At 55.9% G+C, this 26,550-nt stretch overlaps 4 protein-coding genes across 4 annotated transcripts; 3 read left to right on the top strand and 1 right to left on the bottom strand.

The window, feature by feature from the left end:
- Window positions 1-208: 208 nt before the first annotated feature.
- B0H18DRAFT_955062 (uncharacterized protein) lies at window positions 209-976 on the bottom strand (the record flags this gene model as incomplete). Its single annotated transcript, XM_048042325.1, has 3 exons — window positions 209-561; window positions 640-730; window positions 863-976. The coding sequence occupies 3 exons, from the start codon at window positions 974-976 to the stop codon at window positions 209-211; spliced, it is 558 nt and encodes a 185-aa protein (XP_047893165.1).
- A 6,028-nt stretch (window positions 977-7,004) lies between these two features.
- Window positions 7,005-8,726, top strand: B0H18DRAFT_955063 (uncharacterized protein; the record flags this gene model as incomplete). The annotated part of the gene is made up of 7 exons (XM_048042326.1): window positions 7,005-7,108; window positions 7,242-7,407; window positions 7,528-7,740; window positions 7,941-7,982; window positions 8,262-8,270; window positions 8,321-8,472; window positions 8,651-8,726. The coding sequence occupies 7 exons, from the start codon at window positions 7,005-7,007 to the stop codon at window positions 8,724-8,726; spliced, it is 762 nt and encodes a 253-aa protein (XP_047893166.1).
- Window positions 8,727-9,702: 976 nt separating this feature from the next.
- On the top strand, window positions 9,703-15,916 carry B0H18DRAFT_955064 (uncharacterized protein; the record flags this gene model as incomplete). The annotated part of the gene is made up of 12 exons (XM_048042327.1): window positions 9,703-9,809; window positions 9,863-9,931; window positions 9,992-10,616; window positions 10,658-10,788; window positions 11,002-11,277; window positions 11,332-12,447; window positions 12,506-12,605; window positions 12,661-13,053; window positions 13,284-14,658; window positions 14,679-15,334; window positions 15,412-15,833; window positions 15,868-15,916. 12 exons carry the CDS (start codon window positions 9,703-9,705, stop codon window positions 15,914-15,916), a joined length of 5,319 nt encoding a protein of 1,772 aa, XP_047893167.1.
- A 9,066-nt stretch (window positions 15,917-24,982) lies between these two features.
- On the top strand, window positions 24,983-25,883 carry B0H18DRAFT_1008936 (uncharacterized protein). The gene is made up of 4 exons (XM_048028827.1): window positions 24,983-25,287; window positions 25,401-25,559; window positions 25,611-25,733; window positions 25,788-25,883. Exons 1-3 carry the CDS (start codon window positions 25,252-25,254, stop codon window positions 25,692-25,694), a joined length of 279 nt encoding a protein of 92 aa, XP_047893168.1. The 5' UTR covers window positions 24,983-25,251; the 3' UTR covers window positions 25,695-25,733; window positions 25,788-25,883.
- The last annotated feature ends 667 nt before the right edge of the window (window positions 25,884-26,550 follow it).

The raw sequence follows: 26,550 nt of genomic DNA on the forward strand, positions 1-26,550 counted from the left end.
GTACAAATCTGAGGCAGCTCGACGGATTTTGATGGTTCCAAACGGCAGTACGATCACGTCAATTCATTCATTTTAGCGAGCGATACTACGACCTCCCACAGTCAACAAATACATGTACAGTAGTTACGCCCAGTGTCACGAGTGAATCGATCTACCCGCGTTCGCGCTACGGCGCGAGTGCGGGTAGTTGCACTGTTTCTAATATAAGTCACTTCCGCATCTTCCTGACGTCCTTCGAGAGCTTCGCGAGGCGGGACTCGAGCGTCGCGGTGCGCTGGTTGCTGTCCTCAAGGTCGCTCTCGAGCTTTGCGACCTTGCGCTCGAGAATAGCGACCCTGCGCTCCGCCGCCTCTACCTTGTTGGCGGCGTAATGCGCATTGTCCCCGCCGGCCTTCGCAATCTCCAAGGCGAGCTTGCTGCGGTCTGTCGCGAGACTGGCTTCTTCAGCCGCGAGCTCGTACCGGTCCATCCCCGTGCTCCTTCGCGGCTTGCTGAGCCATTTGCGAGTGAGCTCCGGCTCGGCCCTAACCTCGCGATCAATTTGCCTCTTTCTCCGCTTCGCTATCCTCCGTGTCATCCTCGGCACTATCGTCTTCACCGTCGATCTCGTCCTCGTCCGTGCGGTGACTCCTACCGCACCTGTGCCCCCGTCCGCATCCTCGTCCAACTCGTCGACACTTTCATTGCTACTGGTGGGCCGAACGCTCGCGGGCGAGCGCGAAGCATCGGACTGAATCGGAAGGTGAGTGAAGAGGAAGTAGCGAGTGTAAATCGACGTACCGGTACGAAAGACGTAGCATCAGAGGTGCGCCGACGGCGCTTGCGGCTGGGCCCGCACGCAGCGCCGTGTCAGACCTCTCACTCTCGTCACGGGAGCTGCGTTGGGCCCGCGAGGCAACGGCTTTCCCTTGTGCGTGGATCCGCGCCTCCCGGTCTGTGGAGCTTTCTTGGGGACGCTGAGCCACTTCTTGCGCATGCTGCCGGAACCTCCATGTTCTCGGTTTCTTCATTTGGCGCGTACGTCGCGGTACCATCTTCGGCCACGGTGATTATAGGGGATTTTCGACCAATTTCGGGGTCAGGGAGGGGTCAGGGGCAGATTTCCACAAAAAACTGGACCTCTGCACATGAGGAACACCCATCAATTTCCCATTTCCCTACCCGCACTCGCGCTACGTGCGCCATTGCGGGTAAACGACCACTGTCCGAGACTGTTACCCGCACTCGCGCTACAGCGCAGATGCGGGTGAATAGACGGATCATTACTCTACACAACACACTAACACAGTACAGTAATAATATAGCTACGTCAATGATTCATGCGTCACTCATGCACTTACTACCGAATACCCATTTTGTAGGGGTATTTTACCCCCTTTCGCGCTGCCGGCACGAGTGCGGGTAAAGAAGCTTACGAATCAGTCATTTACCCGCACTCGCGCCGACGGCGCCAATGCGGGTAACGACACACTAATAATGTGACACGCTACCCGCACTCGCGTCGCCAGCGCGAGTGCGGGTAAATAACGATAGAATTACATGAACAGTACCCGCACTCGCGCCGGCGACGCGAGTGCGGGTATTGTAGTACAATTTGATGTACCGTTACCCGCACTCGCGTCGCCGGCGCGAGTGCGGGTAAATAACGATAGACCGTAGCATCGAGAGACCGGATCCATTGATCTTAATCGGTATCTTTACCCGCACTCGCGCTGGCTGCGCGAGTGCGGGTAATGTCACACGATCATGTGCTTCGGACGTATCCGTAGCCATGCGTTCGGGGCACACTTACCTTGTTAAACATACGCCCACAGATCGATCGCGCGTTCGCGCACATCTCTACGCTCTTCATCTCACTCTGCTTGTCATCTGTGCTGTGCCATGTCTGACCGTGGCTCGTCTCGGTCGCCTGGGCCTTCGGATCAGTCGCTGCAGTATGAAGAGGTACGTACCGTTATCAAATCAGTGGCCGATCGACACTGACAGTTGTCAATGTAGATTCAACCGGACTTGGACGTGATCGGGGGATCCAATGCCCATGACGGCCGGTCAGGGCGCTGAACAGGATCGGGAGGCTGAGCTTCTCGCAGAGCGGCGGAAGCATGCCTCGGCTTCACGCTCGTGCCGGCATCGCCCTGGCTTATGAGAGCAATGCAGGTCGACTATTTGTACCAACGTTGGAACCCGCGCCCGCTCGATGCTCACCACCGCGAGGGTATCGTGAAAGACCTGAAGCACGAGCCTCGCAACGTACTCAAGGAGAACGCGCTTCTGCTCGCCGTACCGGGTGGATCGGTCAGCCCCGAGTCGTTCATCGTATCCGGTCACAAGGGCTCGAAGACGCCGAAGCTGCAGCTTGCAGCCCAGGCGATTGAGGACGAGAAATCGAAGGTCGTGCTTGACGTGATCGCCGGGCAGCATCGCCTGCACGCGTCTGCCGACTGGCACCAGGACGGTGAGAATGCGATCGTGCGCACGGAGAAGCGCGTGGACGATTGGAAGGCCTCGTTCAAGACGTCGGAGGCGTGGAGGGCCGAACTCAAGCAACGTGAACAGGACGTGGAGAATGCGCATGCGTACATGCACGAGCGGGCGTGGTGGTTGGCGGAGGTCTTCGATAGCGGTGCGTTCGTATCGTTCTCACAAATCTCGCACGATCACTCATACCATCCTTAGATAAACTCTCACCTGCGGCGATCAACACGCTCGCGCGAAACCGCGACGCACGGAAGAAGGTGGAGGGGGATCAAGAGAAGTTTACGATGGAGATGAAGTCGCTGTGTGAGATCAAACCGTCGCAACTCGTCCAAGTCCTGCGCGATAAGCAGGAGACCCACAAGGAGGCTCAGCAGGCGGAACGACAGGTCAAGGGCGGGCACCACGCGAACACGATGTTCTCGCGCATCGTGCACTGTCTTCCGCTCGCACGATTCTGCATCGCACTCACGTCGCTCGGTCCCACTTTGAGAATACCGGCATCATGCGGTGGCGAGAACTCGAGCAGGAAGCGACGACGACATTTGGAGTGAGTATCAGGTTAATCCATTTTGATTGTGGCTAACTATCTACGTCATACAGGCGTCATCTACCCCGTCCTCGACTTGCACCGGACGATGGGCCTGATCGGCTCGAAGCAGGATTTCCCGCTGTCGGACGACAAGGTTACGCAAGCATGTACGGACTGGGACGAGTTCGTACACGCGCACCATGCGAAGGAGGGCGAGAAGATATACGGTGCGGACGGCCAGGAGAGTGCCGCGCTGGACACCATCAAGGAGTACGGTACGATGAACCGGCTTCGGTCAGCGTTCCTGCGTGCGGTGCCCGACTACTCTATGTACACTCCGGAAGTCTTCGAGGCTCTGGAGATCTTGCACCAGAAGCACATCGTCGAGGACGATCCGCGCCTGCTGTACCTGCGGACGACTGACGCTTGCAAGCAGATGCGTGCGTACGGTGATGCGTTGCATGCTGCCATGGCTGACCTCCTGCCATGCGACACGGATGCGGAGATTGCGCATCGTGCAGCGGTCCTCGCGCGGATCCGGTTCGTGTACCATCCGTGGAGTGTGGAGGCGCAGGGCGCCGCGGTTGTCACGGCCGCACCGCTGATCACGCACGGCTTGATTTCGTGCCTGTTGGTTGACCGTGCGACGCACGAGTTGGGATGGATCTGGGTAAGTACATCGCTCCGTGCTCTGGTGATTGTTACTCACCGGTGTCAGCTCGCGTTCGTGCTCGAGCCGATGTCGCTGTTTGCTTGTGCGGTCGGCAACGACCTGCGCTACAAGTCGGCCGGTGCCTTGGTGGGCGCGTTGACTGCGCTTGAGCTGATGGGCGGTCTGAAGAAGCACATTGGGCCGGTGAGCGAGAGCCTGGCCGCGAAGGTCAGTGGTACACAACATACAGATCGGAGACTGTGCTCACCGGATGATGTCAGATCGTGATGTTGTCGTGGGCAAAACGGACGCGGTTCATGCCGTTGCTGGCCTACTGTTACGGGAGGCTGACCGCTCAGCAGATCGAGTTCGACACCGAGTACAAGCACATACGTACCGGGATGGACAAGCCGATTGCGGCCGGTGTCACGGACATCGCCCCAGGTAGTGCGCGCGGTTCTGCTAACAAGGAACGTAAGCCGGCGGACATGGAGAAAGAGGCGGAGGACATGATCCGCCAGCTCTTTCCTTCGCTGAAGCAGGCGTTCCCGAAGGAGCCCAGCTTCCTGACGTGGGTGGTCCATCTCTGTGGCCACCGCAACGTGCTCGGTGGTCCACGGGCATCGGTCACTGCGGAAACTCCGCCTGTCGTGCTTGCCCCGAAGCCTGGACGCACGGCGGCGAAGAACAAGCCGAAGCCTGCGGCACAAGCTCCGGTAGCGCAGGCAGGCCCGTCGCGCCCGCCGATCCGTTTACCTGACTTGACGTGGGACATACCGGGCGCGTTAGCGTTTGCTCGGACGGGCGTTCCGCTGCCAAAGGAGAAAGGCTGGACGCGGAACTATGTTCCGGTCGCGCTTGCGTGCATCGCTGCGTGGGCTCACAAGACCATCATGGCCCGCGAATCGTTCTTGCTTCCGCCGATCGTCACGTACCTAAAGGACCTCACGACGCTGATGAAACAGTTCCAGACCATACCAACGCACGACGCCATCTTCTGGCCTCGCTGGTCGCTCGTCGTGAAGCAGCCGGCGAACCCGGAAAACTGGCCGGAATGGTATGCGAAGGGCCGGTTGTCGGACATTGGGCGATTTCGCGGGTTGCTCACGCACCCAGCGATACGGCGACTGACGGGCTTCGGATCTGGGAAGGGACCGGTGAGTGCGGACGGGACACCGCTTGAAGGGGGCGAGCAGGAGTCGGCAGCGCAGGCGGGCAAGAAAGGGAAGAAGCGAAAGGGGAAAGGTAAGGCGGCGATCAAGGCGGAGGAGGCGAGGTACAAGACGGAGGCGCTCGACTACATGGAACAGCGATCCATGCTGGGGATCAGCATGTTCTTCCCTGGAGCCGCGACGAAGCAGCCAGCCGCGAGTACGTCGGCGATCACGGTCAACAAGAAGGGCAAGCAGCCCGCGCACGCATCAAAATCCGTGCCCATCGACGTTGACGCGTTTGATGACCTGCCCGTCGCGAGCGGATCGTCGACACAGGTGGCGAGGACGAAAGAGGACGAAACCGAGGGCAATCCGGACGGCAAAACTCCGAATCCGACTGCTGTCGCGACGGCAGCGTTCCGGAAGCACGTCAAGAATGAATTCGTACCTCTGCAGAACATGCGCGCGGACATTCTGTCGATCGTGCAGCAGGTCATGACGGTGCCGCAGATGTACGGGCTGACGGTGACGGAGAACGAGCGGTACATCCTGCAGCACAGGACGCTCGATGCGCACATCATGTCGTCAGCCGTGCACCTTGCAAACGTACGTCAGAATCGTCCATCAGCGGTATGATGAGACTGACCTGTGTTTGCAGACGATGATGTACAAGGCTGCACAAATGATGTACCGTGTGGAGGCCGGAGATGCTGACGCGGTGTACGAGCCGAACGACGAGCTGTACACGTTCGAACGGATCACGCTTGAGGATGTCTTGGGCGCGTGGCCTCGCAAGCTCGACGGTTTCGTCGACTCTCCAGACGAGGAGCTGTCGGGCTTGCCGAACTGGATGTTCGTCGACAGTCCGCACTCGTTCTTCATCGAGAAGGCGAGGGGTACGGCCGAGAGGATCCCAAGTGTCGCTCGCGCAGACCCTTGGGCTGAGGGCGTCTCGAAGAAGACGGGTCGTTCGCTTCCGTCTCCAAGCCAGATTGCTTGGTTGGAGCGACGGTTCAGCGAGGACGAGCCCAGCTCGGCCGGCGATGCTGAACTCGTCTCCAAGGTCGTGCGTCCTGCCAGCCGGACGGACGATGCGATGGATACCGGCAACGAGGCGGAGCCTGAGCCAGATGCTGCGGACGCGGATGTCGAGCACCTCCGCACGCAGTTCGACCAGACACGCGTGGCGGGCGGCGCGCCAGCCGACACGACGGCCGAGACGACTGGCCAGTCCGAGGACGATGCTATGGCCGGGGCCCCGGCACCGCTGCCTTCTCAGGAAGCCGGCCCTGCTACGCCTCCCGTCGGTGTCGCTGCACCGAACACGCCTGTACCGGCCGACCCGGATGTGACCATGGACGACGCGACTGCCGCCGCGAAGACCTCCAAGCGTCCTCGCCGGAGTGACGAAAGCACGCGTTCGGAGACGACGGCCTCGCCTAACCGGAAGAAGAACCGTCAGGAGGACCCGCCGAAGCTCGTACTCCCGACGGACGTGACGGCCGACCACGTCAAGGACGGTACGTTATTTTCATTGCTACTACCCGCACTCGCGTCGCCAGCGCGAGTGCGGGTAACGTTCGTCAAGTTGTATTGCTATTACCCGCATCCGCGCAGCGAGCGCGAGTGCGGGTAACGTGCCATACATTTGACACGTCACTACCCGCATTGGCGCTGTCGCGCGAGTGCGGGTAACGTGCATGCATTTACAGCAACTACCCGCACTCGCGTCGACAGCGCGGATGCGGGTAACGTGCAGCGTATTTGACACGTCGCTACCCGCGTTGGCGCCGACGGCGCGAGTGCGGGTAGATGCATCGATATTACTGACATTACCCGCACTCGCGCAGCCGGCGCGAGTGCGGGTTGGATCGGTATCTTTGTACCGAACATACCACTGATCTGTTACCTTCCAGTCATCGCTATGGGTCTTTTGCCACAGATCATCCGTCTCCTGTGCTTGGAACCGGTCATTCTCGAGAGCAGAAAGCCCGCCAAGGCCCAAGCCGAGTGTCCTCGCTGGGACATCCGCATCACGCTCGACGAGTTCAAGGCGATCGCGGAGCAGACGTCCAGCGAGTCCGAGTTTGCGACCTGGTTCACAGGTTCCGATCTCCTGTCGTCTTTTCCGATCGCGCCCACGTTCAATGCCGAAGACATCGAGAAGGACATTTGGTATCACGCGACGCAGATGGGCATGCTCACTGTGCGCGTGTACTACCTCCTGTTGCTCGAGGACATGATCGCGGACAACATCGCCCTCAAGGAGTCGCGGACTACCTCGCGAGCATACCGGTGCGTCGTTCCAGGCAATGTTGAAGCATCTCACTCACATGCGTGGTACAGAGTCTCTCGCCACTCTGCTCACTAAATGGCTCGAGGATCCAGCCGTCCGACGCCCCGCAGCGTCCTCGCTGTTGAACGACAGCTTTGCAACGGCCTTGCTAACGCGTTGCCGCGGACCACCGGCCACTGCGAACCCGAGCACGGACCCAAGCGGTGTGACCTCCGGTGCACCGGCTCAGGACGAGAGCGAGCCCGTTCAGCAAACGCTCGACATGGACGGTGATGAGCCGATGCGACCCGTCGAAGAGGTACGTGATCTGATCTCTGTGTAGAACCGGTCAATCTCACGACGTATCGTTCTCAGCAACAACTTGCTGGCCCCCGTCGCTCGACTCGATTGACCGGAGCTGGTGCTGGCAAAACGGCAGCCTCCCGGTCAGTCACCTCGGAACCTCAGCCGCACGCGAGCACTTCCGGCAGTACCCGTGGACCGTCTCTTCCGCCGGTACCCCAGCCTCGCGGTCGCGGTGGACCTGGAAATCGTCGTGCTCGTGGTCAACCACGGCCTCGCGGTCAGCAAGGGCGTGGCAGTCAACCGCCCGATACGAGCGACGACGCTATCATCCAGGGTGGCCTCCCTGGTCAGTCGCTCTGATCGTCGCACGCGCGTGTCCTTGGTACGTTCGCTCCGTCTTCTGTACGTCGTGTCCTGTTGTGTCTGTGCTGGTGTACTGTGTCGTTCGTTCTCCCGTCTCGTTGTTCGTGCTGACCGTCATTGCTTGGCGACTCGTGTTGTGAGTCCGCTTTCATTCGTTTTTCGCACCTACTCACGCGCATGCAGCAACCACGCAGCACTTGTACTGTGTACTCATCAATATCCTCGGTACGTCCTTGTGTCACGTGGCTGCACGTGATCCTTTTGCTGACTTGGTTTCAGTAGCATCTCTTCTCGTGTACAGTGCCGCCATCTATGCCTCTCACGTCGTTCCCCGCTCGCTGTGGCCCTTCATGTACAATACTCTGCTGTGACTCTGTGATGACATTTCATGACGCTGATCTCGCCGAGTCTGTGTGTGTGCCTCAAAGTGGAGAATCCCTGTTCGTGTTGGCATGACAACATGGCCATTGCATGGCCAAGTTGACTTTGCTCATGTCACGCCAGTTTACAACAGTGAGTGCCATGTGCAACGCGCGGATCGGGTTGATCACTGTTATGTCCAGTTGAGAGGTCGAGGCACGAGGATGACCAAGAGCAAGCGAGCGCACGACGAATTCATGAACAAAGAAGGGCGCGAGCCCCAGACACTGCCATTGGCAAGACAAGGGAATACATCCCAGAGAGCGCGAGTACGGGATAGGCCAGGACATTTCTGGTAAGTCCCTAACAACATGTCCGTCGTCCCTAGCTATCTCATCGGTCAAGTCCTAGATAGTCCGTGACACATTGTATCGTGTCCCTAAGCGGGCTTGTGTAACGTGGCCGTTACACGATGCAAACACATCTCGCAACAGATAAGTAATCCCGTCTTGAAGCACGCACCGTTATTACAGCTGTTTCCAAAACGATAGGCCCCTCATCAAAAATGCGTACACGGGCGGAGAGCGTCGGATCTTGCCTTCAAGGTGATCCGCACCTTCTGCCAGTCGACCTCAGCCACCCGCCGTAGTCTGGCTCGCCCTCGACGTGCCGGTTATGGTCCAATCTTGATGGGAATAGGAGACCGACACACTCCGCCTGAGTGCGGTTTCTTGATGCGGGGCCCATCGTTTTGGAAACAGCTGTAATCATTCACCAACAGCACAGGCGATGCGATTGAACTTGCAAAAGAGCAACTCTGCGGAGGTATGATAAACGGTGACTAACCAGAGCAACAGCAACAAGAGCGGTTGGGAACACGCACAAAAATGAATGACTAAGTCACAGTGACAACATCATGTATATCTACAGTGGTAATCAACGTACAAGAGCACACACCGGCCAAGGGAGGATGAACGGTCCAAACGGAACAAACTGGGTATGTGTGTCAATTGACCGTTCTGTTCGCTCGAACGCAACGCGGTCAAACAAATGTGGTGCATCGGACGTGGTTCGCCGTTGCTGAACTTAACTTGTCAAGTGCAGAGACAATGCTCAGTCCCTCATTCTCTGACTTCAGCCCAAAACACGTCGGATTCCGCCATCCGCGGGCTGCGGTTTCGGGGACTTGTGAACTGCCCGAGGGTGCTGCGGCGGCATGACCATTTGTAGCAGCTCGATCGGCTTGGAGTGTTTCAGCGCAACACGCGCCGATCAAGAAGGTGCGGTTGCATCTCACAGCCACAGTGCGTCGCCTAATTTGGTGTCCCTCCGCCCGAAGAGTCGTTGCACAAGCTCACAGCCGGAAATGTTATTCCAGGCTCATCCCGCCGCTGTTGCGACGCGACCCTGTCTCGAATTTGATGGCATTTGTCTCCGCTCACCCTAGACCGTGCCCATCCTTCTCACTGTCCGTTTGTCTCTCTCTCTCTCTCTCTCTCCCCCGTCCTTCCTTCCTTGAGTCTGCGTGTGTGTTGCCCTCCCCTTGTCGCCCGCTGCTGTCCCTGTTGCCCGCCTGCCAGCAACGATGCCCCGGAGCGATGACGCACCACAGGAAGACCGGTCTGCTCCGTTGGACCCGCGCGACGCACCGCTGGCCCTTCCTGCAAATGGGAACAGGGACTTTTACGAGTTGTGCGTACTCCTACAAATCTGACTGTTGTGCGAGTATGCTAAGGGCGTGGCAGCGGTGACGAGGACCCGGGGGACGAAGACCAACTGACAGAAGCTCACCAGAGGGTCATAGATGCTGCCATGTGAGTTACCGTCCGTCGTCATCGTCAACTGCTGTGACTCACCGTTTCAAATTGATGCAGAGACCACGAAGAGCTCGACCGTGCGCTCACTGGCTTGGACGAGCCTTTCAATCTGGACAACGTGCCGATGAGCCTCACCACTGACGAACCGATGAGCCAGGATGATGTGGGTCGTCACACGTTTGAGGCGCACACCGCGGCGGTGGACCGAAATGAGACAGAGCGGGTGTGGACGAATATGAAGCAGCGGCGGATCAAGCTGTCCGAACTCAAGCGCATGAGCGAGGGGGTCAACCGTCGGACGATCAAGGAGGCGGTGTCGCTGCTGAAGACGAGGACGAAGGTGGAGGTGGACGACAACATGATCATCGAGCCGGACGATCCGCGCCTGCACTGGCGAGGTGGCCCGCACTACCTTGACTTTGTGATGTACGTACCTCGCACGCAGGGTCTTCCGGTCGCATTGCCAAAGGCACGTTCGATGCACAACTATGTCTTGGTGCTGCAGATCCAGCAGCAGAACAGCCAGATGAAAGCGAAGGGCAAGGCCGGTTTTGATACGGATGGACGGTGCGCGTACTTTGGCAAGTACGGTCTGGAGAACCTCTGGATGGTCTTTGCGCCGAACGTGTTCTTTGCGGACATGTACGATCCTGGACGTGCTCCGCCTTCGTCTGGCTACAACGTGAAGAAAGGGGATTCGCGTCTCACCCCACGAGGTTCAAGATTTACACGCTCTTTGTCGTGCACTGGCTCGCTGAGATCCACTACCGGGACATCTCTCTGGCCGACCATCTCCGATATGGGAAAGGGACGGACCTGAAGAAGTGGTCCTTTGACGATATCTGCAACATCTTGTGAGTCGGTCTGTTCCCATATAGTAGTAGCCCGGCCGGTTACCCGCATTGGCGCAGCGAGCGCGAGTGCGGGAAGAGATGCTTGTCGAAACGGGTCATCTCTCCAGGCCTTTGTTGTTCGTATTTACCCGCATTGGCGCAGACTGCGCGAGTGCGGGTAAGATATGGGTGGTGATGCACTTGACTTGACTGACACGCACATTCTTTGCACAGTTCGGGCCCCGCAATGAACGTGACCCTCGCTCAGGCAAGGGCGTTGGACGAGTGCATGCCGCGAGTGTGGAAGCGATTTGTCCGGGAGATGCCAGCTGCGTGGAAGGAAGATAGGTTCTTCACGGATCACACACCCCTCATCATGTCAGTTCGGTATGGGCAGAACGAGGAGATTGGCGTGCAGAACTCTCTTGCCAATGAGCGGGATAGATGGGGTGGTGAACGTGACTGGTCTCGGATTCGAACGGCGAGTTTAGCCATTGCGACACACATTGGGTGAGTGGCATCTCACATAATCCCGCTGTGTGGCCTCTGACACCTGGACAACAGAGCTCGGGTGGTCAATGACTGGACACCCATTGACCCGGACGACATTCTCGACCAACACGGTGATGTCTATGACACTCACGACCGCTACGACAGCGATGACCCCGTGGACCTGTACACATATCCACTTCTGGACCAGGACGGCAAGGAGAATCCAATCTACACCTACGAGGGTCGGCGGATCGCTCGACGGGTGCCCAACGAAGACTACGACCCGAAGCTCAGCTGTGGTGTGCTCTGCGACTTGATGAGCATCCACGACATGTACGACACTGTGGCGAATGCTCGGCAAGCTGCCCGACGTCGACGGCAGCAGGCTGCAGGCAATGGCGGAGACGGCAATGGATCTGATGTGGACAACAGCGAAGACGAAGAGTTCCGGGCCCAGTTCAACGAGGACCAAGGTGTTGAAGGCAGCGATGATGATGTCGACGACGAGGAAACACGGCTGGCAAAAGAGCTGGACGCGATGGAGGCGGAACGTGGAAGTGGCAAGGCATTCGCTGTGCACTCCTACCCACAGGCTTTGCTCGGCAGATACGGGAACGTGCAGTCCACGCGCATGTTCCAGCAGTACAACAGTACCATCCTCGACATCGAACGAGAGCTTCGCAGGGGACTCCCGCCCCCACCGGCAGGATTTTCCAAGGAGTCTCTCACGACTCGAAAGGTCATGCGTCGGTTCCTTGCCGTGCTTGAGGACGAGGCAGCGGCTGCTGCGGGGGATGCTGGGTCGTCTCGCAAACGGCCAAGGGTCCCACCTCTGTCTGAACAAGAAGAAGCGGAGCTGGAGTATGTGCTCGCCCACGGTGGACTGGGCCCGATCATCGAGGCATGGTCGTCACAGATGTACAACGCGTTCTCACACAGGATGCGGCCCACCGCTCGCTCCCACGAGGTCTGCACGGGAATGATGACCCAGGCCTTCACCGGTGCATGGGCCCGCTCAAAACCTGCCCAGGCTGTCCTCGCCAACTTGCTCAGCCGTCTCACTGGGCAGCTTCCGCACGAACGCCTGAAGACATTGCTGATGGATGAGAGCGTCGCACGGGACCTACGACTGGAGAACATGTTCGTGGTCAACTTCGACAACCTTCCACCTGATATGCGAACCGGAGAGTACGTTCGTGTTATGCGGCACTTTGTGATTTACTGGGCTGACCTCAATGTTCACCAGGGTGTTGTATCGGAACATCATCATCCAGCTCATCGCACGAACGCTCAGCCCGGACATCCAGCTGCCCCTGCGAGAGCACCTTGTGGTCTTTGAGCCAAAAGTACGTCTCCGTTTCTGTTGTCTGACGGTGCTGCTGTCTGACCTGTGAGTGACAGGTATTTCCCGCTGTGTATCATTGGACCACCTTCCCGATATCGTCCCTGCTGGTGGAGCTCTTCGAGGACTTTAGCCAATTCCTGCGCGAGCGGAACATCATCCCGCCCACGCAAATTGAGCTGGTGGCCCTTCTGGAGCGATGCCTTGCGTACGCATACACTGGCAGTGGCAAGGTCCTCATGACGTCCCTCATGGATCAGCTCCTGATCTCTCGCGGTCTCTTGTGGGACTCTTTGCCCGTCTTTCACCCGAAGATATTTCACTTCGCCTTGGCCGAGTCTGGTGCAGTCCGCATCAAGGCAGAATCCTGGCCGTGTCGCGGGGCGGAACGAGAGCCGATCATGGCGTCTCTGCGTGCAGTCCAGTTGACTTGGGGATCGTCTCCTGCGGCGGTGAGTCTTCTTCTCCATGCAATTATTATCCCGCATTCGCGCACTCGGCGCGAGTGCGGGTAGACGTGTCTCTTTTTTGCATGATTTACCCGCACTCGCGCCGAGTGCGCCAGTGCGGGTAAGAGTTCCTGTTTTGTTGCCTCGTGTACCCGCATCCGCGCCGGCGACGCGAATGCGGGTAAATCACCTCCGTTTTGCGATTGGTATCTGACAAGGTCGTTCTGCGACAGGCTCACAAAGCGTACATGCAATTCTACATCTCGCAATACCTGCCAGTGCCGGACAAGTATCTCGCTTTCAAGAGCGACATGTCGCAGTGCCGCGCCCTGATGATGGCCCACATTGCCCTCAACGTCTTGGTCGAGGACATTGTCCAGCTGGTGTCCATCGGTGTACAGCAGTCCGTCAAGGCCGTGTCAGCCTCGCAGCTCAAGGAGATGCCCGCGAAGGAAGTGTATCACCACGAACAGCGACTTCAATCGTTGAAGCAGTGGGTTCGCTCCGAAAACCCGCTGTCTCACGACCACGCAGGGCAGGCTTTCAGGTCGCTCCTTTGTGCCATCAGCGACTCAACGGGCGACATGTCTCTCGGATTGACCAACCCATCCCAGCAGATCGACATATCCCAGGAAGAGCTGGCGAGAATCATCTACAACTGTTGCCGCTCTGAGCGTCCTCGTGGGCTGCACGCACCGTTGAGCCGTGCCGGTTCCGCCCCTGCCGTCCTCCGATTCACGATCGAACACATCGCCCGGTATGCCGAAATTGACGACAGCACGGAGGGTGCACTCGACCGGTGGACGATCAACGTCCTGCACACTGCCATTCGCCAGCGGCGGATCATGTTCGTTCCGTGGATCAATGACATGAGATCACAAAGGAGCCAGGGGAAATCCGCGCGAGGCGGGTCAAAGCCCATCAAGCCACATTACAAAGCTTGGATCAATCTGGACCGCCGGACCGCCGGTGAGGCTCTCGTGCCCAGCCAGGGTGCTGCCAATCAGCGCACTGTGAAGGACGTGCACGACTCCATCGCCAACAAGGTGACAAAGCGCGTCATGAAGCAGAGCGTTCAGGCGGAGTGGAACGCGCTTGACGTACATCTCATGCACCTTGGCGACAAGCTCAACTCGATGGAGCCTCCTGCAGAGTTCAACGTCAGGTCAGTGGGCGGCTTAGGGCTGACAGGGCCCGAACCCGAGGCAGGTTCCCAGAAGTGGGTGACATACAAGACGTACGAGTGGGTGGGCTTGAACATCAAGCTCAGCAATCCCCTCCATCACCTGGCTCTCATCATTGCCATTGTCTTTTCGAAGCTCGCCCCTCACCTGTTCCTTTACACAAAGGAAAAGCCGTTCACGTGGGGAGACGCACCGGCCCGTGGCAAGGAGGAGATGACCCGAGTGCTCCGTGACACTGAGTGGCTCTTCAACAAAAGCCGGCGCGGTGTCAAGGACAAGCACCCCTTCATCACGATGGTCACCGTCTTCATCATCGCGATCCTGGACAAGCGCAGTCCCCTCATGGTGGCTTACAGAGCTCGGCCCCCAGGGACTGAAGGCCTCGACCGCTGGTTTGTCGAGAAGCACTCTGAGAAGGGCATCGGTGGCATAAACATGACCGAGCTGCTGTTGCTGTCGTGCTCGGCAAGGGCATCATCAACGGAGGCCGGTTCAACGTGAACTGGACTGTCCGTGAGCCGGCGGTGCTCATCGCCCTGTACAAGGACGTGTGCAAATTCTTCAAAGCGGGCGAGTATGGTGCTTTCGAGGCGGTCCGGTGCCTGATTGGGCCCCGCATGGCCGTCGAGTTGACGAAGCCAAAATTCGGGTCCCAGCTGAAATTACGCCCTGGCGTTCCCGTGCCATCTTCCCTGCCTCTGTCTCAGCCTTCGAACGCTGCCGCCAGTTCGTCCTCTCGTGCGCCACCCCATCAACGGTCGAGTAGGCTGCCTGCCCTCGAGGACGACGTGATCAGCATCTCGTCGGGTGACGAAGACGATATCATGACGCTCCCCTCTACATCCCGACGTGTCGCATCTCTCAAACGTGTTATGAGCGGCGGCGGCATTCATCCAGGCCCTGCACCGCCGCGCATCAAGCAGCAGTCAGTTCCACCGCCCCCGCTTCGATCTATTACGGAGGATCATCAGATGGCTGATATTGACTTGACCGAAGACGCTGATGAGGATGCCCTGCCACCGCCACCGCTGCCTCGCAATTTGGTCAAGAAGAAGCCCGTGCGGCGGGACTCTAGGGGCAGCAAGCGTGTAGTACCTGCAGTGGGTCCTTGTCGTCTGGGCCTTCCGCACCCACCGTCGCACATCATCGACCGGAAGGAAGACCTCGTACGGTGCAGCCTGCACCACCACCGCCACGCAATGCTACGCCTGGTCCATCACGACGACAGAGCCCTCCAGAGTCGCCCTCTCCACCGCCGCCACCCCGCCCACGCATTCGTCCACCACGTCTCAGTCGTCCTTCACGACCACCGGTCACGCCTGTCCCTCCTGTGGAGGACGTTCAGTTTGGCATGTCCCGGTTCCCGTCTCCCCGCACTGCACTGCCAGAGATGCCCAGTTCCACGGATCGGTTGAAGGCTCGTCTGGAGCGACATTACGCAGAACAGGCGGCTAAAGAACCTCGACCCAAACCAACATCTCTGACTTGGGACGAAGCGTCTCTCCTCGCCGTCGTCGAAAGTGTCTCCCTGAACCGGCCCCTCAACCTGAGCCTGCTCGCACGGGCAAGCGTGCTCGTGACGATGAAGACAAGGGGCATGTGAGTGATGATGGCATGTCTGTCATATCTGAAGGGAATGGTCGCCAGCGGCAGGTCAAACGCATGCGTATTCACAGCGGTGATGGCCGCAGCATCTTTTGTATTGAGAAATTTCTTCCGTCTTGAACGTATGCAGTCCTAGATACATTCGTACACTATCTGCTCCTGTAATGCACACCACTCATGGACTGCTACGATCGTAATATCATTTGTGTTTACCCGCATTCGCGTTGCCAGCGCGAGTGCGGGTTACAATCGCTCTTATCGTGACTGTTTTACCCGCATTGGCGCCGACAGCGCGAGTGCGGGTAAATGATGGTCTTTGGGTCGTTCCTTACCCGCACTCGTGCAGGCAGCGCGAAAGGGGGTAAAATACACCGTTAAAACGGGAAAATGGGGGGTCGGTGCGCTCACGTCATTCTATCAATGATACTCTCATCCTATGAGTTTGTTAAATTTCACATATATGTCACGTGAAACGTGGTGGGCGTTGTTGTGTACGAACACGCACACTGCGAATATAAATCCCTCCGCACCGTCTCTCCTAACCAATGATGATTCCCTCCACCGTTCTGTATACTTCCTATGCTATCTTTCCTAAGGAGTTGGGTCACCGTCTTGGACAGCCTTGGAACTTGGTCACTCAGTCATCAAACAAATTGTTTCCTGTTCCCATCCATCTCTCTACCTCATAATTGATTTCAAGGCAAATGCAGGGTGATCTGCGTGCAGGGAAAATCATTGGCTTGGTACTCGGCACCCCTTGTCCATAACAGACTCCAATCACAGGCATATATTGGGTACCTGCAATGCACTGAGCTAGATGTGACGGACTTCCTAGTCAGTGCCGCTGACCCTATTATTCTCGAGGAGAGGATGAGCTTCGCTCAAGGACTGTGTCTTTTCTGATACTATTATTTATTTGTTCTGACATAGCTATGTACATGACTTCAAAGGCCCATGCAGAGGAAGAAGGGCTTGTTGGGTGCTTAGGTGTCCAAGATCAACAGCATAGTCTGTCAAATTCATCTCGTGCTTGTGCGATATCATTCTGCGTGATGTTGTACACACTCTCCGTGCATCCTGTGATTAGACAGGTGCCCATGTGTGCCCTTGCTTTGAGTCGTCGTTATCTGCATGTCATGAAGACCTTCGCAATCCAACTCACTGGATGGGGGTGGGATAAGAGGGAGCTTCATATGCTCATGCACAAGTAACAAAGCACTCTGAGCACGCACCACTACACGCTCATACAAATGCCACATAAATGGCCTAAGCTAATAATTCCGCCCCATGCAAGTCTTGTAGACAGCTGTGTAAAATCATTCAATTCCTCACGTACAGTCTCTGGGTTCTCTCAAATAAATTGGGCGCGACTCGTGTGGAATTATGCTCCTTGCACAGTGCCATGATAGGGCTCACGAGAGGTGTCCATGAAGTCGGAGGCAATGCTATGCAATCATACTCAGGCCAGAGTGTCCAGAAGTCAATCTCTCATCTTCAAGGGAATATCCGCCAGCTCTATAAGTACATCCATGTTGTTTAGAGCTACAGAGCTATGCTCAGCCACAGTCCGTGCAGTGCTTGACAAACATTCTTGGCTTTTGTGCAAAACTCCTCATACAGTCCAAATCCTGCTCACCTCAGTTGGAGGCCACATAGTAGTTGGCTGGGTTTCTGGAACAAACATGTCTATTATTGTCACTCTCACAACTTGGCAATCCATTCTTTAAGGCTCCGTGACCCAGTCTTCCATGTTCTCTGCCGCACACATCAATTCATTCCCAAGTCCCACTTCTCTCTTTTTCAAATCCTTCTGTTCATACCAACACTGCAAAATGGCAATGATTGTGACCTCTCCTGGTACTCAAGTTCAGATATCTTTCCTGACCTTTCCTCCAACTCCAACATCCTCATGTAGTCTACATCATTGACTGTTTGCAGCCTTACCAAGTTTGGGTGTTGGCTGTAGGCCTCTGCACTTTGGGTGTTGGGCTTTGTTGACAGCTCATCATAATAACCTTCTCACTGAAGCTGAGCAAAAAAAACTGGACTTGGCTGGACACCACTGCATCTCGCAATTTACGGGAGCATGGCCACAATGATACGGGAGGTTAAACACTGACAGAGCTCATGAGCAAATGTCACAGCTGTCACGCGGGTAAAAATGCAAGCTGTGTAGTGGGGAATCCTAGCGGATACCAGGTGTTCTCATTGTCTCTGCTCAGTTTCAAGTGCACGACCACCTGCGCTCTGTTGTCTCATACTGTTTGTTCTGTGTGCGCGGTGCCTTAATCAGTGAATTCCTTTCGCTGTACAGTGTACTTTACATCTCCCAGTAGTGCTTACATCTCCTGGTAGTTGACTGACTTGTTCCAGGATTTATCTGTGCAAGCACAAATGGCCTGGAGGCGATGTGCGACAGCATGCATGGGTGGTTGCAAAGTCCAGTTCTGTTTCCAAAAAGGCTCAATATATGCCCGATATCGTGCTCTGTGCGACAAGCTAACCCAGTCACTGCAAGCTCTGTTGCTCTGGACTGAGTCTGTCTTTTTTGGAGTGCACACGACTGCACACTCCTGCTGGGAAGCAGACTTGGTGGAAACAAGCGTGAACAGTACAGCCGTGAAGGAGAGTTTTGCTGAACGTGACAGCCAAGCCTCAATGCAAGGACGAGCACTGTAGAGAACTGTCTTGTTCTGCTCTTTTCTGTGCACTTGTTCTTGAGTTGTCCTGAATCGTTGTGTCCTGAAATCCACAGCTTCTTGGTTCTCACTCTTGTGCTGTGAGCTGTGAGTTGACAGTGCAGTTGTCTGAGTGGCTGTTTTTGCAGTTGGGGCTGCGTACGTGAGTAGTGGGTGTGCTAGAGCTCAGTTGCTGTGTGCTGTGTTCCGCGTGAGTGGGCAGTGTTCCAGTGTGAGTAGAGAGTTTGAAACAGTGAGTTGGACAAGTGTGCGGAGAAGACTGTGAGACGTTGGTTACGAGTACAGGAGAGCTGACCTGAGAAAACACAAGTCACTGTTGGCAGTCCAGCGACCTGTGCAAAACACAAGGAGAGTTCGCAGGACAGACACTGCTTGCTGTGTGCGTGGTGGGTGGAGAGTTCGTTGGCTCGCAGGGCTCGCAGACTCACTCTCCACGCCACCGACGCACAGAGCAAACAGTGTGTCCTTTGGAACTCTCCTTGTGTTTTTCGCAGGCTGCTGAACTGCCAACAGCGACTTTGTTTTCTCAGGGAGTACGTTTGTGGCTTGAAGTGGACAGTGTGAACGTTGTAGGACACAAGTGTGAGTACTTGGTTGTTGGTAGGTAACTGAAACTGTGAGCCAGAACTTAGTGCCTAGTCCGAGTACGTAGAGCACAGAAACCAGTACGCACAAGCTAGAACACCGTACACAGTACCCGGTACCCAGTGCGTACTCAAAGTGCGTAGTCCTTGGGCCGTAGTACTGTGCTTAGGGTGAGCTCTTGACGTCCTGTAGACACGGACTTTGTGAGAGGGTGTACACAACTGTTTGAAGTGCAAGTAGGAGTGTGTACTTGCAGGCTCACAGTGTACTGTTCTTAGCTCCCACGTGTAGTGTAGAACCTAAGCTTGAACTCTGTACGTGTGAACTGTGGCCCCAAGCTCCCTGTGAAGTCTGTGCGTGTGAACTGCACCTCAGGGTCACAGTTCTGAGCTTACAGTGAAGTCCACACGTGTGAACCCCTGGGCTGTGAACTCCCAGCCACAGTACACACGTGTGTGAACCCTGGCTCTCAGTCTGCACGTGTGAACCCCAGCCCACAGTTCACAGTACACACACGTGTGAACCGCAGTCTCCAGTCTCCAGCTCCCAGCTTTTAGCTTTTAGCTTTTAGCTTAGGTTAGGTGGTTTAATCGCCTGAACACGCCGCGAAGCGGCGTTAGACTGAGGAGGTGGCGGTAGGAGCCAAGGGACAAGAGCGCAGTGGGGATCCACAGCGCGACCCTTTCGGCTTATATGCCTCATCAGGTCCCTTTGGCATTGTTTAGTCACGTTTACCTGTACAGTACCACAACAAGCCCGATTTGGGCAGGGTGACACATATCATCTTGCAAATGCTGCGATGTCCGTGATGGACTTCTTTTCTAGACCGAGCCGGATCCCGGCTGGAGTCGCTCTAGAACGCAGTGACGTCAGTAATCTAGAATCCAAGATCAGCGCTTATACCAGCGCCATGTGATCCTGTTCCGGAGTGGTCCGGACAGCGGGAGCGCCCGGAGGCTTCACTGGCTGCACGTGACCACGGCGGAGCCCGGGCGGAGCCCGGGTGACCGAAGGCACCTGACGCGTCACGTGATTAAACGTGACTCGCTCTAGGCCACACGTGATACCATCACGTGACTAGGCCCAGACTGGTCCGACCGTTAGCCAATTTGGTTAGGTACGGTTAGATTCGGTTAGGATTAGATTAGGGTTAGGATTAGGTAAGCGCGCCTGGTTAGGGTTTAGGTTAGCTAATCCGACATTTGTCAGCTGTACAGCAATACATCGATTAAGATGGATACGTACGTTAGGTCCGGTTAGGTCTCGGTAAGGTTCCTAACTACCCCGGTTAATACCGTCTGTCGTGAATGACATAAACGTAGTACTTACAAGATGTGTACAATGCCTCGCAGGCAGGTTCCTCAAACGGAAAAGAGGATTCAATGAAGAAAGCGGACAAACAGTGGTGTTCACTTATGGAAACATCCACACCCGCTAAGGGAAGCACGTTGGCGGCTTCGGGAGTAGTTAAACTATTCGCTCAACTAGTGGATTCCGGGGAACACTTCCCTTGGACCACAGGCACTCGACTTAGAGATATTCTCCCTAGTGCTACCGCAGGCCCTCAGTCTTTTTGTGTCGACGACACAACCATCTAACTGAAAGCCACTCTCCCATCTTCACACAATCGCCGTCCTACTGCAGCTCCTAGAAGCCGCCGTACCGCCAAGCGGGGGGAACGGGGGATGAGCGCCGATGAACCATTATCACATCGTCATCCGAGTCGTCCCTTTGAGGGGGACCATCACGATGTAGAAATTCATCGACGGAAGCAGAAAGCGTCGTGTCCAACTTAGGCACAGGCCCAGTGGAAGGACCCGCCTCTGGGACGTCTTCTGAGTCGGCGGCCTTAGCGACCGGCTCAAAGTAGTCTTCCAGGACGGTTTGAGCGACGCGCTCATCCATCTGCTCAAGAACGATTTTCTTCCAAAGAGTTGAAAGGTCGAAGAGATTACGAGTGCGTTTGCGACTCGTGATTAATCGACGATTTAAGATACTGCTCTTTCTAACGTCCGGCAAGGGCGGGCCATCGCGAAGCTCATCACTCCACGATATCACCCATTGAGGAAGATCCCCAAGGGTGTGCACATCCCTCACCGAAGGTCTCGGGAACTTCAGATTGAAGTCCGCACGGTCGGCGCGATCGCACCATTCCCGCCAGTACCCAAAAATCGCATCTTGAAGCTGCGAGGCATGGAAATAGTTCCATGCGGTATTATACTCGGTCTTTAGGACAAGCACCTCATCGTGCTCAGCTGCTTTTTCACGCAGTCTATTTTCCCAACGCTTGTGGAGATTTTCCTTAAGCCAAGATATAACAACCTTTTGCGGATAACCACGCTTAATGTAAAGGGCAACCAGCCCTCTCATTGCATCCTCATAGTGTGACCACAGCGATGAGAGCGTAGCTAACCGTGACATCTCCCCAATAAACGTACCCCGCTTAACATCGAGCGGGTGGGAGGATATCCACGGAATTCTTTCCTGATGACTTTGCGCCTTGCGGTACGGCATATGCTGCAGGTTCCCCTGCCCGTCGCGGTAGAGGAGCATATCCAGAAATGCTTGGGACGTTTCAGACGCTTGCCATTCAATCACACAGTTATCGTACTTGACTTTCTCCAGATGCGCTAACGCTTCATGCTCGCTATACGCGTAGACAATTGCTAGACAGTCGTCGATATACCGCCCATAAAAGGGCACGCAGGGGTCGTTCATAATACCTACTTTATCCTCGAAATAGCACCCATAAAGGTTAGCTAGATCGGGACTATCCGCGACCCCCATAGCGAGGCCGCGTAGTTGACGGTAATATTTACCCTGGAACTGTGTGACAAGCTTCGTATTTCCAATCTCCAAAGCGTCGCGGAAGACCTTTTGTTCCGCTGCGCCACTTTCGTAGTCGCGATCGCTTCTATCACTCCAATAATATTGAAGGTACGCTAACTCTGCGATGAGCAGCGCCTTGTTAAGGTCGATATTAGGATAGAAGGCGACAACGTCCCCGGTTACAATATAAAACTTGCGTCCGGGTTGGAGGTGAAGCTTACTTAATTTTATCGCCAAGTCTTTGGTCCCGTGTATAACGGATGGCGCCGACGCAATGATCGGTTTAAGTTTCTTTGAGACAAATTTAGCTGCGGGATTCATGACGGCAGAGTGACATGGTATAATCGGACGAAAACCCGTCGGCGTCTTATGGATCTTAGGGATCACATAGAAGGCGGGTACCGAATGTTTACTCTTAGGCTTTGTAATTTTTGACCGCAAATACTTAGCCAGTTGTTTCCCTGCAGCGGGTACCCACTTGTCCGCGTCGGCGGCGAGTAGGTCCATTTGTGCACATTTAACGTCCAGTATAGCATCAGCTTCCGTCTCGCGCAGCGGTTCGTAATCCGCGCGAGAGTTAAGAAGCACTAGACTTTTTTCTACTAACCAGGTTCGCTCTGACACCGCGATTCCCAGGTTCTTGTCGGTTCCCGTTATAACATAGTTATTCCGCAACAGGAAGTCTCGAATGGTCGGGGTGTGAGGACCGAGACGATTAAGGTAGGTCTTCACATCCTCGTCGGGGACTTTGGATATCGTGCTACGCACGAACTTCCTTCCCTCAACGAGTCCCAGTTCGAGATAATACGGTAACGTGGGCGGGGGATGCTCTTCCTGATTCTCATCAGGATCCTCGCCGCAATCGTAGTCTGGGTCGTAGAATTGATTTTTGCCTTCAAACTCAAATTTCAACCTCCAGCGCAAACGGCGCTGAAATTCCATCCATGAATCCCAAATAAGGGCGGACTTAATAGGTTGATGATACATAAAGCGCATCCCGACGCTGAGTTGAAAAGCAATTTCATCGGGCAACGTTACACCAGGCGATCTATGGACGTAATACATGAAGCGGGATGCTTCGACAATCTCCAGCGGAGTCCGACTGATTACATAATTGATAGCTCTAGGCAACGGGACTGTGAGAAAATAGTCCGGGAGGGAGGCGGCGTTGCCGAAGTGATACTCACCTCGATACGCGCTCACTTCGCCTTCCCCTTCCCCTTGTCCTGCTTCTTCGGCTTCGACGAGGAGGCCTTCGATGTCGAAGAAGACGGCTTGTTCTTTTTGAACTTCAAGCCCTTGAGCACGGATTCGCCGAATTTCGGTAAGTACCGAGATGGCGGCGGGAGATACGGAAGTACCTCTACCTTCTTGCTCTGGGAAGAGTTCTGCGACGTTTTCTTGCCGTCGCGCTTCTCGCCCTTCTGGGAGATAAGCAGACAAAACGTTAGTCCGTGGGCGTCTGATAAGGGAGGCGCTAACCTTCCCGGCGCCGGACTTCTTCTTGGCCGCAGCCGAAGAAGACGCGAGGCTCTTCCGAACCTCTTCTTTGACGCGCGCGTTGATGATCTTCTCAATCGACGCCGAACTAGCGGTGTTCGGGGTCGAGCCGGAGGCATCCGCCATCACGACATCAGCGTTGCGCACGATCTCCTTCTTCTTCGCCAACTTGGCCGCTTCGGCCTGGTGCCGCCCTTCGACGAAGAGGCGGACACGTTCGACGTAGGAGGAGGCGTCTTCGAGACACTGCGTCCAAAGTTGGACGGCAATGGGATTCTCGACATATCCTCGGGGAACGAGATCGACGACGCCCGTATCGGCGTCGACGCGTCGGTCGTAGCGAGGCACACGCCCGCGTTGCCGAAGCTCCGCGTAGCGCGCGTTGATGACAGTTGCCATCACGCCATCGACCTTCTCTAATCCCAGGGATTCCCGCAAGTAGCGGACCTACCCAATATGCTTGTCCGCCCACCACCCTGCCGGCCATTTCCGCCCCAAAACCCACTCCCTGCCTATCTGGCCACATCATCTGACCTTTCCATCACGTTCAGCACCCCAGAAAACCCCCCTAGAGCATCCATCAGCTGCATTCCCAGCAACTGTGGTGAAGTCCCACCCCCCTGTCCTGTGGGGGGGCATGGGAGGTGGGGGGGGTTCACCTCATCCCCAAAAAAGGTCATGCTGCGTGGCATGTGCTGATCATGTGGTCTCTCAGCACTTCTAATGAGCCCTTAGGGGGGGCTCTCATTCCTCCTGTTTGCCATGTTGAAGCCAGAGCATGGTGTTGCCTGAGTGAAGGCAGGGGGGGAGGGGGGTTTCATCAGGAAAAATGACAATCCCTAGGTTAGCCAATATAGGGATCACACATAGTTGATGTAGGCTCATTGCAATCCCCCCTGTGTATAGCATGCTTGCAGAATCTGTAGTAGTCTGTAGTGTGTCATAGTACCACCATGGTCGACGTACACCAGATGCTGGCATGCTCATGTATGAATACCTGTTGTTAGCACAAACAGGTCATACATAAATCCCAGTACTTACAATCCCCCTTCATGTATGAAGGCGCAGTAATCACTGCAGCCGGCGCCCTGCTCGCTACCCGAAAGGGCAGCTGCCCTTTATGGACCGCCCAGGTCACCCCCGGCGCCGGGGAAAGCTCGCGGCGGCGGCACTACCCAAAATGGGCGCCGTCGCGCGCTCTTCCTCTTTGGGTCCTGTTGCGGGCCCATCGGGCGAATGTGATCGCGATGGGTGATCAGTAAGATCTCACCCGTTCTCGGGCTGCACACTGCGCCATATATAGCAGTTGGTTCACTACGGTGCCTGATTGATGCGTGTATCCAGATTCGGATATGGACAGCACACATGTTGGGCTCCACGACATATCTTTTCGGGCTAGGCGCAGCACCACATCTAACTGTTTTCCTTGTAGCATAGGACAGTTCAGTAGGTATCGAGGTCTGAAAGTGCACAGCCTGTGTGTCGTAGTCCACGACATATGCCCTATATGTCACACCTCATGACATACACTGATCACAAATGGTTGACAGTGTACAATACAGTACACATGGCTGCTGGAACGTGAACAGGCGGGCGTGGTCACTGGGCACCCTACAACGCAACATCGACCGCACCTCCTGTCCGTCGCCGACCTGCTCATCACCATCCCACCCATCACTTCCCCACCCATCTCCCATGCAATTCATCCTACGCCGTGTCATCCCATCTATCACCCACAGCATCCCATGCTTCACTTGCATTGATCAACTTGGGCTCCTCCAGCCCGCGGCTCCGGGCTAATGGGTATAGCCAACTGGTCAATCGGGCGACAGCTTCTGCGCGACCTCGCAAGCAAACGGGGAGCGAGAAGACACCGGGAGAGAGAACGGGTACAACAGGTACAGCATTAGCGATACTCAGCGGGATGGTGGGCAAGGCACACACATACATATTGATGTGGTCGGCCTCCGCCAATTTGGAGATCTCGTCGGGTTTTGATCCCGACGCGACACCAACGTGCTGGCCTTCATTCGATCCTGATACAGCATTCCGGAGTTGTGGTGAACTAGAAAAACTGCGACCCGTGTCGGCAGCCTCCAGCCAACGGCTTGTTCACAAGAGTTAGTGTGTACAGTGCAGTTTGCACTCGGTGACGCACTGCCATCTGTACCCGCTCGCCGCTATTTGTACCCACCAACGTACCGTTCGTGCTGGTTGGCGCGTCGCCGTTCGCAATCACTGACGTGCCGTTCATACTGGTTGACGTGCCATTCGACACGCTCTGACGAAAGTCGATTAATCCGTGTGCATACATAATCAAGTCAAGCATGCTTACCTGATTGATTTCACTCTTGAATGCATCTCGGAGTGTCCACCGTCGTCTTCCGTACAGAGTTGAACATGAAAGCCGGACGGTAAAGGTACAGTAGCATGCGGAAGTGAGGCGAGCCTCGCGGGCGCCCGTAAACTCAACGTTTGTGTCTATTTGTTGTCTCACCAGATTTGGCAACCCCGATGTGCTCGGGCTGTTCCTGTCCAATCAGAACGCGTTTATTGGTCCTACTTAGGCCTGCAACATACCGGCGATTTGTGATCGGGACGTTTCCGCACCATGTGTGCACGTATTGTATGCTGGAATGGGGATTAGAGACATGTTTGGTAGCATTTACCACAGCAGATGAGATGTAGGACAGCATTCTCGCGTTCAATAAAGATATCTAGTGTACTGTACTGGTTCTCAGTCGAGTCTCGAGTCGTAATGAGTGTTGCGGCGCAATACATACTGGACTCGGTGATAACACTTTCATTGTATAGGTTATATTCCGCCATTACAGTTCATTGAACTTTCAACATTGCCCACAATCGCGACGTTTTCAAACTAAACAAAGCAAACAGACGGATCTATTCTATGTGTTGCGTGCGTCCCGGCCCTGCCCACCGTCGCGGTCACCCACTTCTCGCTCATGCGCCCATCTTGCGTTCGGTGGCCGTGTTTGCGTGCTAGGCGTTCGCCCTGCACGCTCGCCGTCGCCGTGCGTGTGGTGCTGGTCCGCGCCCTATGCTCGCCTGCCCTCTCGCCCTCGCCTTCTCACCCGCTT

The sequence above is a fragment of the Fomitopsis serialis genome, assembly GCF_022376445.1.
Source record: "Fomitopsis serialis strain Sig1Antser10 chromosome Unknown B0H18scaffold_35, whole genome shotgun sequence".
In the NCBI taxonomy this organism is placed as follows: domain Eukaryota; kingdom Fungi; phylum Basidiomycota; class Agaricomycetes; order Polyporales; family Fomitopsidaceae; genus Fomitopsis; species Fomitopsis serialis.

What these genes read in the sequence shown, in the direction of transcription:
- B0H18DRAFT_1008936 (XM_048028827.1), top strand. Translation starts at nt 25,252, where the DNA reads ATGGGTATAGCCAACTGGTCAATCGGGCGACAGCTT. An exon ending in GGTCAATCGGGCGACAGCTT is followed by an intron (nt 25,288 to 25,400) that starts CTGCGCGACCTC and finishes GCACACACATAC; the next exon opens with ATATTGATGTGGTCGGCCTC. An exon ending in CGGCAGCCTCCAGCCAACGG is followed by an intron (nt 25,560 to 25,610) that starts CTTGTTCACAAG and finishes TCGGTGACGCAC; the next exon opens with TGCCATCTGTACCCGCTCGC.